This window comes from Tenrec ecaudatus, chromosome 9 (assembly GCF_050624435.1).
Source record: "Tenrec ecaudatus isolate mTenEca1 chromosome 9, mTenEca1.hap1, whole genome shotgun sequence".
In the NCBI taxonomy this organism is placed as follows: domain Eukaryota; kingdom Metazoa; phylum Chordata; class Mammalia; order Afrosoricida; family Tenrecidae; genus Tenrec; species Tenrec ecaudatus.
The window spans coordinates 123,309,984-123,328,103 of record NC_134538.1 but is presented as its reverse complement, the minus strand read 5'-3'; the positions used below and the strand labels follow the sequence as shown (position 1 = coordinate 123,328,103).

General features: G+C 39.0%; 1 protein-coding gene across 2 annotated transcripts in view; it reads left to right on the top strand.

Moving 5' to 3' along the window:
• The window catches only part of ORC5 (origin recognition complex subunit 5), a 79,932-nt gene that overhangs the window by 17,624 nt on the left and 44,188 nt on the right, over positions 1-18,120 (top strand). For both annotated transcript variants that reach the window (XM_075558516.1, XM_075558515.1), the window contains exons 6-10: positions 581-711; positions 11,551-11,599; positions 11,694-11,784; positions 16,048-16,100; positions 16,973-17,085. In XM_075558516.1, coding sequence (XP_075414631.1) covers positions 581-711; positions 11,551-11,599; positions 11,694-11,784; positions 16,048-16,100; positions 16,973-17,085 — 437 coding nt within the window. The remainder of the gene's footprint in view (positions 1-580; positions 712-11,550; positions 11,600-11,693; positions 11,785-16,047; positions 16,101-16,972; positions 17,086-18,120) is intronic.

Here is an 18,120-nt window from a genome sequence, read left to right as displayed (position 1 = left end):
TTTTTTGAGCTGCATGATTTGTAAACATGGTCTTCATCAATTTCAATATTGATTTGGACACTAATAAGCTTCTTGACATTTTCTTTAGATGTCATTGTTTTAATTGTTTAGACCAATATACTGTATATACTCGAGTATAAGCTGACCTGAATATCTGCTGAGGCACCTAATTTTACCACAAAACTGCATTAAAATGTGCTGGAAAATGGCTTATATTTGAGTATATACATTGTGTATATATATTTTACATTGAATTTCCTTTTCCTCAGTTTTAAAGTTTGTATTACTTTTCTAATTTTCTAATAATTTCATCATTCCCTAATTATTTCTCATCCTGGATTTATTGTTTGAAACCTTTTTAGTAAAACATTAGCAGTCTCCATGTATAGTACACAGGAGAAGAAAGGCATTAAACTCATATTTTTCCTTCAAATGTATACTGTTGCTTCAAAGTATTTAGTGGTATGTGAAAGATTTTTTCAGTTATCTTTTATATGTGTGTGCTATAAGAAATATGTTTTAGGAGTTTGAATTTTTATACTGGGGTGCTGTGTAAATTAATGAAATTAAACTGTGACAGGGAACCTTCAAAAGATCCTGTCCCATGATCATCCTCCAGAACATTCAGCTGACTTCTATGCTGCCTACATTAACATCCTTCTTGGAGTTTTCTACACAGTCTGCCGGGATTTAAAAGAGCTCAGGCATCTGGTGAGTTACCATGTTGCTTTAAAAATGATATATCTTTAATATTTTCCATTTAGAAATAGTGTGAGATAGGCTAGGAGCTGAATTTTTATCTGGGAAATGTGGGTATGACTTAGTACCATCAAGTTGATTCTGACTCATTGTCACCAGATAGGACAGAGCAGAAATGCCTCGTAGGGCTTCTGAGGTTGTGCATCTGTGGAAGTAGACTGCTTCATCGCTCCCTCAGAGCAGCTGGCGGGTTGAAATGGCTCGTCTGTTGGTTAGCAGTCTAATACTAACACTTAAGAGGACAGTAAGTCTGTGGGTTAGTGTTCATTTGACCTGATCAGAGAACTAACTCATCTGTATAGTGATGTCATTTTAACTTCTTACGTGTTTTCTTCTGCTGCTTTGTACCTAACTACAATAGATGCAGAACTCTGTTCTACATACCTAACTACAATATATGCAGCAACAGAAAAGAAATGTAAAGACCTAATAAGCTATCTTATGTCACTTGGTTCTTTTTTCCTTAACAAATTTCTTTCAGTATTTAGTGATTGTGGTCTTGAATCTAGACAATTTCAGTATGAGCAGATGCTTAAATTGTAGGTCTTTCCTTCGCCACTGACCATGTGTGAATATCTTTATATAAAAGGTTCTTTTTATTGAAAAAAAATTATAATGACTTTATATTCCAAAGACAATTTGGAAACTGATCCTTTTTTTGCTTCAATTGTGGGGCTGTGAAAAGGAAGGTGACAAGACTATCTTTTAGAATATTCCCTTTAAGAAAATATCAGATACTATTTAAGATATTTTGGTTCATGTGACAGAAGCCACCCAAACCACTGCTGTTGGATCCATTCCAATTCATAGCGACCGTAGGCAGCGTTTCTGAGGCGGTACGCCTTTACCGGAGCAGACAGCCTCATCTTCATCCCACAGAACAGCTGGTGGGCTTGAACTACTGCCCTGTGGTTAGCTCTCCAACACTTTCTACAGGACCACCACAGTTCCCTTATGGAGCAGAAAACAGCAATAAAGCTAATATGCCGAAGCCTGGAAAACAGTGACTTTAGAAGTGAAACCTCCTTATTTTTTTTAGCACTTGTTGCTTTTCTTTAAAGTATTACTTAAAAGAACTCGGTGTCTATTTAGATACGTGGTGCAGCAGAGAGCATAGAAGATGCTTATTTTAAATTGTGGGCAGTTAGTACCTTTTTGGAAGTGTAGACTTCAGGCTTCTAGTTTAGATGACTATTTCAAACATCACCTGAGTAGGGAAAAATATAAGCTGTTTTGTTCAAGCTCATTGCTAGCATCGTGGCAGAAGTTGCCTTTGTGGGTTTGATAGCATGGTATCCAAGGATCACTTGAGGTGCTTACAGAGAGGCGCGGGGTCCATGAAATGCTTCTGCGAGAGTTGGAGTTGGGACCAAATACTCACCCTCTCACTTTTCCTGGGAGCTAGCATGCAGTTACCCCTTCTTAACATCACTGCCCATGAGTCTTGTTGAATCTGTATTGGCAGCCATTTCAACGTGTGTTATAAAGCACAAGCAGGATTATTTGGAGAAAGTATTTCTAAGAAAAGAATGTACAGGGAGGAGTAAACTTGGAGACATACCTCGCTTCGTTGAGCTTCGCAAATCCTGTATTTCACTAATACGAGGTTTGAGGTACTCGACGCCTGTCGACAAGTTTTTGGCACCATTCTTTCGATAGCATATATGCAACTTTTAAAAAACATGATATTCATCAACTTGAAGTACAGTTTAAACCTCTACTAGCCCTCTTAAGAAATACAGATATTAAAGAAGATGTTTAAGCATTGGAGAAAAAAATAGCATAAACTTTTAAATTTTCTCCATATATAGTACACAGGAGAATAAAGACATTAAATTCATTTTTCCCTTCAAATATATATTGTTTCAAAGTATATTTTCCTTCAAATATAGTTTCAAAGTATATTAGTGGCATGTGAAAGATTTCTTTAAGTCATCTTGTATATGTGTATGCTTTAAGAAATTTGTTTTAGGAATAAAAATTCTTATAGTAAAACCTTTGAAAACCAGAACCTTTGCAAGGTGGAAACCTGTCAGAATTTTTTCCATAAGTAGAGAATGACAGAAACGTACTAAGGAGCTCTGGTAGTGTAGTGGGTTGGTTATGTGTAGAACTGCTAACCACAAGGTTTTCTGCTCCTCAATAGTTTATGGCCTTGGAAACCCACAGGGGCAGTTGTACTCAGCCCTATAGGGTCACTCTAAATCGAATGAATGTCATGGCTGTGAGTTTGAGAGGAAGATGCTGGCTGCGCCCTGCCAAAGGTGGAAAACTATTGAGACCCAGAGATAGAAGGCATTCAGTTAAGTTTCCACCTCTGGCAGCACGTTTCGCTCAGACTCACTGCCATTAAGTCATTTATAGGTACTTATACTCAAATATAAGCTGACCGGATATCAGCTGGGGCACCCAACTTTACCATAAAAAATGTGCTGAAAAACTTGTCTTACCTGATGCCAAGGGCTAAACTGGAGAGCAAGTGCTTTGAAAATGATGAGGGCAATGAATGTACAGATGTGCTTTACACAATTGATGTATGTATGGATTGTGATAAGAGTTGTATGAACCCTTAATAAAACATTTTAAAAAAAAGAAAAACCAATTACATACTGAAAATTTTAAAAAAAAGAAAGACTATAGAGCAAAATCAGTCTTTCATACCATGGCACTTCCTGTGTAACACCATTAAAAGTCCCATTACCAACACAGTTTAAAAAAAAAACTCGGCTTCTATGTGAGTATATATGGTATTACTTTTTGGAGATAATATTATAAAGTATTATTTTATGGAGACTGTCTCTTTAGGTGGGCATAGTAGGAGGAAAGAAGATACTTCTTTGAATATTCATTTAGCTTCCTCTAAGACAATCCTTATGATAGAACTAAAAAATAATAGTTAAAATTCTTGAAAAGGTCAATTGAAGAAGTTATTTTTATACTGATAAAAGGCCAAACACAGAATAGTTCGTTTTCTAAAATAGACTCTAAGCATGTCATTGATAGTGTGATTTTTTTTTTTTTAAGAGCATCTGTCACATACTGAATTTAGAGGTTACTCAGGGAAATACTTAGAGCTTCACAGACTTTTAGAGTTTAATGCCAAATTTCTGATACCTCTTTATTTTGGGAGCTTGAGGGCTAGTAGCAGTGACTACTAGTAACTTAGTGAACAAGAAAACTCAAAACTAAAGTCAGTGCCATCGAATCTGTTTTGACTCATAAAGACTACAGGACCGGCCAAAACTGCCCCTGGGCTTCTGAGAGCACAAGCCTTTGCAGAGTGGAAAGCCTCATCTTTCTCCCGCCAAGTGCCTGGTGGTTGCACATCGGTTGCCTTCGGTTAGCAGCCCAGGGGGTAACCCACTCTGCGCCCAGGGCTCTTAGTGACTACGAAGGGGGTAGACACATAATAATTAAAGTTTGCCTAGGAGAAGGAGTGCAGGATTTAGTATTAAACTGGTCAAGTGCTGCTACTTCTCAACCAGTCGGTTGTGTCTAAGACCAGTCATGATCTTTGTGTACATTTCTGTTTCCTCATTTCTAAAAGTGGCCCTAAGAATGCCTGCCACAGATGGCTTTGATGAGTATAGAGTGAGATGATCCATGTTAAAGTGCTTGTGAACAACGTCTATAACCTTAGATGGTGTGACTGATAACCCCAACAATATTCACTGGAATAAACTTTTGAAATATTGGTACTTTCTATTTTATTTGTGACTAATGTAAATACTATAGCTGCTTTTCATCTAGCTAGGGCACAACTTTAAGGAAATAAACGTTTTGACCTCAGTTTTGAGGCTGGGGCTAGGTAGAAGGCTGAGAATGTTTGGAGAGCAAGAGGAGCAAGTCCTGGGTTAGGGCGGTGAGAGGTGCTGGCCCCAGGAACCGGCTCCTAGCAGGACTTCCACCTCCCGAGCTGTCACTCTGCAGCTTGGCAGTGGAAGGCCAGACTGCAGGCAGGGTCATGGCGTCTCACATCTCACAGCCTTCGGTGGATGCTTCACACCGTTTTCTATATTTCCTTTGTTAATGAGGGACAAATTGTAAGCGTTCCAAAATGGGTATGCATTTGATCTCTAGCTCTCATGTGAGTACTCAGCATATTTGTAAAGACAGTATGCACTAATGTTTCTATGCACATGGACTGTTTTAGCTTATTTTCCATGTTATCTGTGAGGCATAGATGGTCTCCAAGAAGTAGAATGCAAGATTTCATGATTATAACTTTCATACTCATAACTTCTACACTACACTACCTTTTAAGTATTTGCCCATCTTTATTGAATACCCCAAACCATCTTACATTATTGAGTTAGTTCTGACTCATAGCGACCCTGTGGACAGAGAACTACTCCTGTGAATATCCAGGGCTGGAAACCTTTATGAAAAGCCTCATCTTCTATGGAGCAGCTGGGTGAGTTTGAACTGCTGACCTCATGGTTAGCAGCCCAAAGTGTATGTTCACTTAATTAAGTGGAATTCACTTAAATTAAGCCTTTTATGCAGTTCACTTAATTAATACTTTATACATTTAATTCTTAAAAAAACAAAACCCTATGAATGAAGGTAATGTAAAATTTAATTCCAACTCAAAGGGACTGTATTAGAACAGAGTAGAATGCCCCAAGAGGGTGTCCCAGGCAGTACCCTTTATGCGCGCAGGCTGCCACATTGTTCTGTAGAGGTGCTGATGCGTCACACTGCAGAACACTTTGAGCCCTGTGCCGGCATGGCTTCTGACACCCACCGAATCCCTTCAGAATACATGAAATAGGATTCATTCGGACAATCTCGTCTTTAGGTGCTAGTCAAGATTTGCCACTTACCCAGTGGTGTCACAGCAGTAGAGTCCAGGTAGAAACACACTGCATTTGGCTTTATGTCTCTTGAACTTTCTCCCTGGGAAGTTTCTGACTCGTAGGACCCTGAGACCTGTGAAGCTTAGGGAGCAGTTATTTACTCCATCGCTGTAGACACGTCTGATGTTTCCTCATGGCTAGGTTCAAGTTCTGCCTCTGGCAGGAGCGTGATTCGGTGCTGTTCTCTGCATCCTCTGGTGGCCACAGTATTGCATTGTATCCCGTGAGTGATGTTCACTTGCTGAAGGTGGTGTCTGTTTCTCTTCAGAGTGAATGTGTATTGTACGGTAAAATTTCGTAAAAATCCTGTGCCTCGGCATTTCAATTTATACTCATTTGTGGTTTCCTGTCAGTGTAGAATATTATTCCTATTTTTAAACTAAGGATTACCTGATGGGGTCTGAATGAATCACATGGACCCTATAAAAGCAGAATACGTTTCTCTGCCTAGTCACTAGGGGAAGTTAGAGATTTGAAGCATGGTTTAACTCATCTTTAAAAGGGATTACCCCTCGGGGCAACAAGGAGAGCAGAGATACCAGGAAGGTCAGGGGAGGGTACAGGGAGAAAGGCCAGGAGGATCAGGAGAAGGTTGGGGGAAAAGGAATCAATCACAGGATCAACATAAAACCCCCTCCCAGGGGGACAAATAACAGAAAAGTGGGCAAGGACGATGTAAAATATGGAAAAAATAATTTATAATCCAGGTTTTGTGAGGGAGGGCAGACGGGGGATGGAGGGAGAAGAAATGGTGAGCTGATATCAGGGGCTTAAGCGGGAAGAGAATGCTTTGAAAATGATGGTGGCGGCAGATGTGCTTGTCACACTGGATGAATGTATGGATTGTGATAGATGTATGAGCCCCAATAAAAGCATTTTAAATAAAGGGGATTACAATAATGGCTGCGTCACAGAGTGGTTTGCAGGGCTAAACGACTGGGCACTTAGTAAGGCTTCCCTGCGTGAGGAAGATTCCTGTTAAAATTAGTGTTAATACAGTGTTCTCAGTATTTACTTTGGTTTCTCCAAAGTGTAGGAGGGAAAATGGTTATACTCTAAAAGGCAAAACCGTGCAGGCTTTTTTTTCCTACATGGCTTTGGAGTATGCTTTTATATTTATAGTTAAGTATGTATGTTAGTCTTCTATTCTTGCATGACAAATCGCTACAAACTTAGCAGCTTAGAACAGCACATGTTTTTGTGGGTTTTTTTTTTTACTCTGAGCTATTGCAGGTACTTATTATGTTGCTAGAGTCTCTGCTCAGGGTACTCAGTGGCTAAAATTAATGTTTTGGCTGGACTGAATTCTCTTCTGGGGGTTTTAGAGAAAAAATTGCTTCCAAGCTCTTTCAGATTGCTGACAGAATTTAATTCCTTCTAGTTGTAGAAATGAAGTCCCATTGTGTCAGCCAGCCAGGACCCTCATTCTTTCTATTTGGTCTTCTCTAGCTTTGAGCTAACAATACCCTATAAAGTCCTAGAATCTCTGACTTCTTCATTGAGCAGTCAGGGAAACCTGCTCTCTGATGGGTCCTTCTGATTAATCAGACCCCTGGGATGCTGTCCTTGTCTTGGCGGTTATGCACCATTGAATAGATTCTGACTTGTGAGGACCTAAAAGACAGAATAGATCTGTTCCATTGCATTTCCTAAGCTTAAATCTTTACAAGAGCAACTCGTCTGGTCTGGCATATAGGCTGTAGCTTGAACACCAGCCTTCTGAGTGGCAGCCACGCACTTCACCAGAGTGCCACCAGAGTGCCTTCTCTGTACTCTCCCAGAACCATTTTCCTCTCTGGGATCTTAATTGTATCTGCAAAGTTCTTTCACGGCAGCGCCTACATTAATGTTTGATTGAATAAATAGCAGAAGGTTTATATGACAGCAAAGGCCAAGAATCTTAGGAGCTGTCTTAAAGATCTATTTCTTCACCATACTGGCATGAGATTTGATTCTAAGAAATAATGCAAATGGAATAGTGGAGCCTCCCTGAAAATCTCAGAGGAAGAGCTGGAGAAGCTTTCTGAATTGCTTGGATGTCAGTTGTCTTGCCTCTTTGAGTAAGTAAGGGAAGTAATGCCTTCATTTTACCTGTACAGCTATTGAGGGCGTGGTATCCTTATTCCCTTGTGTGGGGTTTGTATTAACTTTATTTAAAGACTTTGGCCTGTATCTCCTGTTCCCAAGATATCATCTCTTCAAAAACCCCTTGCAGTTGAAGTGTCTTTGGTAAGTACTTAAGACCATACCTAATTAACAAGGTAAGCAAGGTGATGAAATGACTTTGAGGTGGGGACTTGGACAGGCCAGAAAAACCCCATGGCATAATACCTTGTGATCTTTTGGGCTTGATCACGCTTAGGGCAGAGCCCCAGTGAAAGCTGATAGTTGAAGCTTCATGTGTGTCCAGGCTGGTGAAAGACATCAGTGCACGTGGGAGCCTAGTGTATCCTCTGAAATGGGGAAGCTTCATGCTGAGAATCCTCTCTGGTCTCCCCCTGTGTGTTTTTCTTTTTGTATCTTTTTTTTCCCTACAGTAAAACTGTGGTTGGAAGAATAGTACTTTCCATGAGTTCTGAGTCATTCTAGTGAATTATTGCACCCAAAGAAGTAATGGGAGTGAGCAGGTCAGAAATAAAGGCGTTTTTAAAAAGTTGTGTGGAGGGGGGTAAGATAAGCATACAAAGGGTAAACCAAAGCAAACAAAAGAAGAGAGGGTGCCCAGGGAGGACCTGGGGCCGGCGTCCTGAGAAATGGAGAGAAACCTTCTATTTGTGGCCAGCGGTCAGGAGAGTTTGTCCTGCGGCCTGCTGAACTGGCAGCTGGTACCTACTTAGAAGTCTGAAGGACAGTCACTTTTTTTTTTGAATGATTACATTAAAATATATTTTTTACATTAATGTGAGTCTACCCTTCTGCAGTAAAACAACTCAGACTCACTGCTATTAAGTCAATTATGACTCATAGTGACCCTTTAGGACAGAATAGAGTAGTCCCTGTGGGTTTCTGAGGACAGTCACCATTTAACTTGGGACATCTGGCCCAGCTCTGACTAGGGTCCAAGAGATCCTGCATGAACAGCTGATGTCAGAATTGAACAGAGAATAAATAGTAGGGATTTAATTTATGTTGATTATTAGCCTCATAGCTTGGAAGTAAATTCCCAGGTTGTCTCACAGATCCGCAGTCATAAATTCAGTCAGTAGACTCTGGGTCATTGATAGGTTATACTTCCTTTCTTCTCAGCTGTCAAAGGAATGAGTGGTGGTGGTCAGGAATGAAGGATCTAAAAAGTGGTCATATTTGCTTTGCTTGATGCTGCTGCTCCTGGGCTCCAGTGAGCATGCACAAATGTTCATTAAGCACATAGTCCCTGTTTAATATAATTGTGCCTTTCTACCTCTTTCCATTTCTGTGAATAGTAAAGAGCCAATTATGTAATTAAAAGTTAAGGAATAATACGGAAATATGCAGTGGTAGGAGAAATTAATAACATCAAAAATTATCTCAATTCTGTGCAGGTTTTGGAGCTGTTTTGTGATTTTGTTAGTAGCCCATTATTTTCATCTGTGGACAGTCTGGGAAGACTTGACTTTGGATTTTGCTGTAGATAATCATCATATACAGAAGGGAGAATTTTCTTGTATTTAAGAATTAATGTAGAAAGACATGATATTGTAAAGTGCATTGAATAATAGTCAAAATTGTGACTTGTGAGTGTGGTGTGTGTGTGTGTGTGTGTTTAGTACTCAATTGGATTTATGTCTACCTCAATAGGAATTGTGTTTGAACTACTAAATGTACTCATTACATCAAAACATATACCAACACAATTTCTACATTTATAAACAAGGATAGCTTTATATGCTTACAAAGTTCTTGTACAAACACATGAAGAAAATACTCTTTCTTCTCACAGTAATGCATTAAATCTGAAAGATAATATAAAATTATTGCCTTTTAACTGCTCTTTATAAATTACTAAATATTTCAAACAGAGACGAGTTCCCCAGGGAATGCTGAAGGTGGACTTTGGGGCCAGGGCGTGGTGCCCCAACAGACTGGACTGGAAAACACTCCTAAAGGCCAAATGATCTTTGAACTAACTACAAGCTTTTCTTTCTTGTTGCGTTTTGTTTTGTTGGTTTTTTTGTCATTGGCTTGTTGTATATGGTTGCTTGGTTTTCCCCTGTCTTGTGTTTGTGCATGTTATTATCTCTGCAGGTCTGTCTAATAAGATAGGCTGGATGAACGTTCTGGAGAATGAATCAGCGGGGCCGACAGTTCCCAGGGGGACATGGGAGAGGGGAAGGTGGGAGAAAGGAAGTGGTGTTAACAAACTCAGGGACAAGGGAACAACAAGTGATCCAAATTGGTGGTGAGGAGGGTGTTGGGCATGACCAAGGGTAATGTAACAAAGGAATTGCTGAAACCCTGATGGGGACTGAGCCATGATAGTGGGACAGGAGGAAAGTGACCAATTATCAAGGGTTCATGAGGAAGGGGAAGCAGGGAGGGAGGGGAAAAAATGAGGACCCGATGCCAGGGGCTTAAGTGGAGAGCAAATGTTTTGAAAATAATGAGGGCAATGAATGTACTGATATGCTCTACATAATTAATGTATGTATGGATTGTGATAAGAGTATATGAGCCCCTAATAAAACGATTTTTAAAAAATTAAAAGAAAAACTATTTCAGACATGAAGAAGCTAGTATGCTTTTGTCATACTGTTTGTCACAACAGCATCTTAGTGTTCTTCATCAGTGTTTACAACTAAAAATTTGTAGCTGAAGTAAGCAAATTGGCTGAGATGCAAACTTCATCCTTCCCTCTCTGTACACTTAATATTAGTATTAAGCAGATATTCTTTCTGAAACAGAATTGGGGAAACTGTTTGAAGGATTTGGTTTTCAGTTCTCTGTTATACTCTTGGGAGCTGTTGTGGATTAGTGATTATGCGATCCGCCTGGTTTGCAGTTTGCAACCACCAACCGCTCCCAGGTCAGAGAAGACGGCTTTCTGCTCCTGTACACAGTCTTGGAAACCCACAGGGGGTCACTAAGTCAGCATTGACTCGATGGCAGTGAATTCGGTTTGGTTGAGTATTTTAATTTGTGATTGTACTATGTGTAGGTACATCTTTCTTCGAGGTCTCATCATTGAGTCATTTCATTATGAAACTTTGGGGACCAAATTCGTATTAACAAATGGTAATGGTGCATCTTTGCCAATATGTTTTAGGTTACCTTTCAGTAGAACTTCAATTTTGATATATAGACAACTACTAAGTACTTATTTGGTGTTTCTCAAACTTTAGACTTCATAGAATGTCCAGAGAGCTTGTTAAAAAATAAATCCTCGCCCCCAGAGATTTCTGATTCAGTATGTATACTGCTGAGCACTGGGTCTCTAACAACCTCAGGTTTTGCTGCCAATTCCAATACTCGGGGGTGTACCAAAGTACGCAGATCTTGTTCAATTTGTGACAGTGTTCAGACCCTTGGAAAATAAAAAAGGTTCATTCTTTAGACTTGAGGAACTTTTGTGGGATGTTTTATAGTCCTTTGTGACCTATAACCTAAAAGTATATATTATGTTTTATGAGTATTTTATTTATGTTCAGAGGTCCTTCGGAGAGGTCTTCAAAAAGTTTGTGGAAAAATGGGATGAAAAGATAATGGAATTTTTTCCAAAAACTTTTTGACACCTCCTTATATATTACACAGGCTTTAACCAATTTAGAAATCCTTGACATGTTACACAATAACTTTTAGTAGTGATATATTTTTATTTTTGTCTTACAGTAAGCCATAGTACCATTTTATTTTGACAATTGTATTAAAGTGAAATTGTTTGAATTGTAATAAAATTTTTACTTGAAAACCAATTTCAGATTGTGACAGATTGGTTTTTTGTTTTGTTTTTTTGCAGGCAGTACTTAATTTTCCTAAATATTGTGAACCTGTGGTTAAAGGAGAAGGTAATTATATAATTTTACTTACTAATATTTCTTTTGAGGAAACCACCTTATTGGATCTAAATTACTGATTTTTTCCCCCTCCCTTTTGGAGTAGCAAGTGAACGTGATACTCGCAAACTGTGGAGAAATATTGAGCCTCATTTGAAGAAAGCCATGCAGACAGTTTACCTCAGGGAAATATCGAGGTAATTTCCTTCTATATTTTGTGTGTTTTATGTCTGTCTTTTTAATGGGAGGTTTCATCTACTAAAGTGTATGTGTTTTCCTTTACCTTCTCCTTATGAGAGGGGAGGGGGCGTGTTATTAGACTTTAGTAGGGTTGGCTCCTTTTTATTTTAGGGAGGACAGATGATTTTTAACCAATATGGTAATACAGTTTGAAACTAGAGCTATACCTAACAATCACTAATTCTTCTTTAATTTGAAAAGCAAAGGGAAGATCGGTCAGTAGTAGCTTTATTTTTCATCTGTGTTAGGTATTTAATGATACAATGAAACATAGATTATTAAGGAAATGTATAGGGCAAGTCATAAATCTGCGTTTGTGTAATGTGAGAATTCTACAGAGTGAAACTGCTTGGGAGACAAGTGGCAACAGGCTGTGGTGGGAAACGCAGGGTTTGATTTTCATCTCGGCCACTTATGACCACTTTGTTCTTGCAAGCCCCTGAAAGAGTGAAGATATGTGAAAATGATTTGTGATTAATAAACTCTCTTATTACTTTAAACCTATGTTATAAACTGTTTGGAGAAGTTTTTAAATCAGCATGTTTTTCTTGATTTTTGGTTAATTGCAACTTCCCTTCATAAATAACTATAACTTTTTTAGCCACCTCTTACTTTTCATATAATTACCTGATTTAACTATGGAGCAAACCTGACAGTTTCTGGATGAGTAGAAATCATATTGTATTACAATGATACTGTTACTCCTTTCCCATTTTCAGCAACAAAAATTAATTTGATAAAGGTTTTTAGAAATCACAGATGGGCAGCCTGTGATCTGCTCTTCCAGTTTAGTCTGAATTTGGATTCTTGTTAAAATGAAGCTTACATAATAATGAAAGGACTTCTGATGTCCTAGAGGAGAAAGATCAGTGACCTCTCCTCTCTCTCCTCCAGCCCAATACAGCGAGCAAGTAAAACTGCTTCTCCCCTTGCCTGCAGTGTAATTGTTCATCAGAGACTACTGCCTGTGAGTGGTTAGTGGACATGGGACCCAGCAGAGCACCGGTGACTCTTGTGCTGAAGTGAGAAGTCACTGGGAGAGGACAGCGGGAGCAGGGCTGACTCATAGTGTTGGAATGCGGACGCAAGCGGCTCCAGAAAGGGAACCTTGTGCTGAGTGGGGAAAAAAGGCAGACAGCTCAGCCCCGCAGGGTCCAGGCACTGATTTCTAGAGAATCAAAGAAAGTGTTTTTTAAGAGCACATAGGCCTGAGTAAGCATGGCAGTCTTGGGACAAGGAGGCGATTTGGGAAGTCATGACATCCCTTGTAGACTTGGCAATGAAGAGAGAAAAAAGAGCATGAAGTGAAAATGAATGATCTGCCATCCTCTACCCCCCCCAAAAAAAGCAAAATAAAAGGATAAGCTAATTTCTCCCCCTTCAAAATGGTACTTTTAAAAAAAATCATTTTATTGGGGACTCATACAACGCATCACAATCCATCCATCCATTATCTCAAGCACATTTGTACATAATGTTGCCATCATTTTCAAAGCATTTGCTTTCTACTTGAGCCCTTGGTATCAGCTCATCATTTTTCCCTTCCCCTCCCTCCCTCCAATCCTCCCTCCCTCATGAACTCTTGATAATTTATAAATTATTATTTTTTCATGACTTGCACTGTCCGATGTCTCCCTTTACTCCCTTGTTGTCCATCCCCCTGGGAGGGGGTTATAGGTAGGTCATTGTGATCAGTTTCTCCTTTCTCCCCCCCCCCCCCCATCTTCCCCTTACCTTCTGGTATGGCTACTCTATATTGGTCCCAAGGAGTTTATCTGTTTCATATTCCCTGTTTTTCCAGCTCTTATCTCTATCCATGTACATGCTCTAGTCTAGCCAGATTAGTAAGGTAGAATTAGGGTCATGATAGTTCGGGGGAGGAAGCATTAAAGAACCAGAGGAAAGCTGTATGTTTCATCGGTGCTATACTACATCCTGACTGACCCTTCTTCTCCCCACGACCCTTCTATAAGGGAATGTCCAAATTGCTTACAGATTGGCGTTGGGCCTCCACTCCACACACACCCCTCATTAACATTATGATTTTTTTGCTGTGGGTCTTAGATGCCTGATCCCATTGATACCTCGTGGTCACATAGGCTAGTGTGTTTCTTCCATGTGGGCTTTGTTGTTTCTCAGCTAGATAGCTGCTTGTTTATCTTCAAGCCTTTAAGACCCCAGAAGCTATATCTTTTGATAGTCGGGCACCATCACCTTTCTTCACCACATTTGCTTATGCACCTGCTTTGTCTTCAGCAATCATGTTGGGATGGTGAGCATCTCAGTGCCAGATTATTAGAACAAAGTATTCTTTTTATTAAAGAAGGCACTTGAGAATTAAGAAATCTAAGCACTCTAAACCTTTTGGCCTAACTTCATAGAATCACTTATTATTGATCTAAGAAAACAGTAGGCATTTCAAATTAAAGAGAGAAAAATAGAAAAGCTATACAAAGGTATTATAAAAAGAAACAAAATGTGCAAGTTGTGGTTTGAATTGTGTCCTTCCTCCAAAAGATAGTCTGAGTATGACCTTAATAATAAATAAGAATTTGAAGATAGAATCAAGTGGCGATGAGGTATTACTGGGTTAGAGTGAACCCTAAACCCAGTGGCTGACATCCTTATAAGAAGGTTTTGTGGAGTTGGAGGCAGAAATTAGATTCAAGTGTCTACAAGTAAGTGTCACAACCATCAGAATTTAGGAGAGAATCTTGGACAATTTCTCCCTCTGCCCCTGAATCATCTCAGAAAATTGGTAGTTGAAACCCTGGCTCCACCATGACCTAGAAGCTTTGCAACCTTGGTCAGATTGGTTAACCTTTTGAGCCTGCTCTTTTTCGTGTGTTTGCTTTTATAAAAGCAAGAATCGGTACTGTGAGGTTTTAATGTAGTATGTTAATAGCCTTCTCCCTTCTCATTAAAGCTGGTCAGGTTTCCCCTGATATCTTTTGAGATCTTGTTAGATAAGACACCCTATCAACGGAAACTGTTTAGAAGTCTGAGTTATGACAATAAACCTAATTAAGATTTATTTTTATTTACATTCACGAGAAATGAGTGTGGAAATGCTTTAGAATCTGTGAGCACTGTTCATCTGTAAGGGGGAGGAAATGACCGATTTTGGAAGCTTCTCCTCCTCCCTTGCTCCCCACAGGTTCTAGCCACACTTGCGTGTGTGAGAAACATGTGCAGTGTGATTTTGACCTTCTCAGTGTTCTGATCTCTCACTGCAGCGCTGGCCTTTTAAGGGCTGTGTAGAGGTTTTAGAGTTGGATGGCTTCCTTATAGATTGCTGTGTCTAACTGCTTTATTTTTTTTGGTGAGAAGATTATGGACTTATTCAAGGGCATATAACTAAAATTGTCTTTTTCAGTATACTATAGTGTGCTTTCTTATGAATCTTCCATATCATAGTCACTTCATTTTCTTAACTTTCCATACTCTTTAATAGTTCCAGGTGCAAGTAAGGGCAGGGTCTAGGCACATTCAGGATTCAGCCCCACGACTGCCTAGCTGTGTATCCTTGCACAACTAAGCTTTGCGGTTTCTTTTCTGGTATAATGGTGACTAAGGGATGGTTATTGAACTTAGATATCCTGGATAAAAGTTACGTATATCTGATATGGTAACTGGCAGATTGAGAAGTCTTGATAACTTTTAAATTATAATCAGAGAAAGAGATATCAAATAAAAACTACTACCTCGATATTGATTTAAGTTTATTTTTTATATATACAAATGACTTTGTACAAATATAAGCATGTATATTTTGTTGTACACTGCTTTCCTTTTCTTTAAGGAAGCGAATTTATTTCTTCAATAAATCAAGATCTCATGTCTTTTCTGGGATTGTTTTCAGTATAGTTCACCCTCTCCTCACCAATTGACATAGATTCAAAAGACTCTAAACATCGTCAGTATGTGAAAATAGGAGAAATCCACTTCAGGTCACAATAGAAGAAAACTACCACATTACATAACTGTCGAAATGCATAATTACCTAACTGCCCACACACTGAAAATCATGGTCCAGCCAAGTTGACACATAACTTACATACTGGGATTTGCCACTGCCAGGCGTACATTGTTAATGTGCACACTTGAGAGTTGACATTTTAAATGGGAAAAGTCAAGTAACAGGTTGTGGATAAGTAAGGAGTAGGAGTATATTGTTTCATGTATTTTCAGCTCATTTCTACTATTCTATTTTCTTTCAGTTCACAGTGGGAAAAGATACAGAAAGACGACATAGATCCAGGACAACTGAAAGGTATCAAAGGAAGTATTGAGACAAGTTAACCAGAAACCTTATTTAATTGGTTATTGATAGTAAAGATACTAAGATAATACTGTAAGTACCATTTAGTCAGCAAACAAAATTATAAAAGAGAAATTTACTTTTCAAGCAATGATTTTTAGATGAAAGATTTTCCTTTAAGTGAAACTCTAATGGAGAAAAAATAAAAATTCAAATACTAGTGTTGTGTTTTCCGGTCCTATGAAAAGCAATCGATTTCTGTTTTTTCCAAATGCTGGGTTTTTCATTACAGTAATAAGTTACATGACAACTTTATCTCTCATTAATTTTAGGAGAGGAAATCCACTTTTATGTTAACTCACTATCTAAGAAGCAGTATATATTCAATAAATATTACTCCTTTTCCCTTTTATGAATTAGAAGAATACAGAAATACTTATCAGATATGGATCCTTCAGTTAACAATATAGCTGACTAGTGATACATTTATGTATATTAACTTTTACCTTAGATAGAAAGTTATGTGGGCCACAAGTGAAACACATCAAATAGAAATTCATAGTAGACCCCAAATTTTCCATTTTTCTCTGCTGAAGGAAGATAATTGGGGAAAGATTCATAGATCCTTGATGGGAAGGATGGGCAAGATTTGGATGTGAGAAAAGTAATAGATGGAGCAAAGCATGCTCATCATAATGTTTATATTGTTCGTAATTACTACTACCATCATATCTTGTTGCTAGTTGGTGTCACTCTTCGGGCACTCTCTGCTCAGAGGAGGCTATTTTGAGTAAAGAGTGCTCTGAGAAGCCAGAAGTTCCCAAGAGGTACTTCAGTGAGCCTGGTAGTCTAACATGCTTTCTGAACGGCACTCTGTTTTGTAGGTCTCTCAGCATATACTCATGTGGAACTTCCTTATTACTCTAAGTTTATTCTAATTGCTGCCTACCTTGCTTCTTACAATCCAACAAGAACTGATAAACGATTCTTCCTTAAGGTAATAGTAACATAAATTGGTGGGTGGTTTTCTTTTTTTAAAGTGTATTTTTTTAGATTGTTTCTCATTAAATACTATATTCCCTAGCTATCTTTAGATACTTATTCTTGTTACAAATGAGTTTTACATTCCTTGTAGTTAGTTAATTCTCTTTGGTTCTGGGTACTTCTGTTGTGAATTACAGAACAATGTGAAGATCAGTTTTATTTCTTTTGTAGTTGTAATAAAATGATCAGTTACTCAGTAGAGACTATTTCTTTAGTCTTCACCGACTGAGACAGGCATACCAGTATTTTCTCCATTCTGCCGAGCAGGAAACTGAAGCTCAAAGGCATGGTTACTTGCCAGTGTTGGCACGGAGACTTGAGAGTTGCCCTTGTCCATCTGGCATTTGCCGTTGCTGCCGTCATGCTCATCCAGGATGCCTTTTTCTGTTGCTTCATGTGTGCAGCAGCCTCGCTCCATTCTCCGCGTAGCAGCAGGACTATGTGACCATGTCCGTCAGATCGCCCCCTTTCTGGGGCTTCTAACCAAAGGCCTTGAGATAACCTTAGGCTTGTTACTGCTTAACGTGACCTCTGTGGCTCTGTGCTTTCCCCCTGAGCTTTTTCTCCGGCTACAAGGGCGACTACATTCTTCCCCAGTCTCTGTGTTGTGTTCACACTGTCCTTCCCTCACACTCCCAAAATGCTTCCAGCTCTTTCCTACCTTCAAGTCTCTGTTCTTCTGGAAAGGTCCTTCCCCCTTTCAACAGTTAAGTTTTAGTTTAAATGTTTTTGGAGAACCCTTCCGTGAACACTAATTTATAAACCTATTTCACATCACGCTTATTTCCGTTGGGGGCATCAAACAGTTGGTAGTACATTTCAGTTTATAATTTGTCCCTTCTGTTTTTAGTGTCATGAGGACAGGAACCATATCTATACCCAACTCTCCTACCGCCATTGAGCCTCCGGTGCCTTTCAACTGGTTTCTGTGTTAATTACCAATCTACTTTAAGGAATAAATGAAACCCATTTGTCTTACATTCCTTTT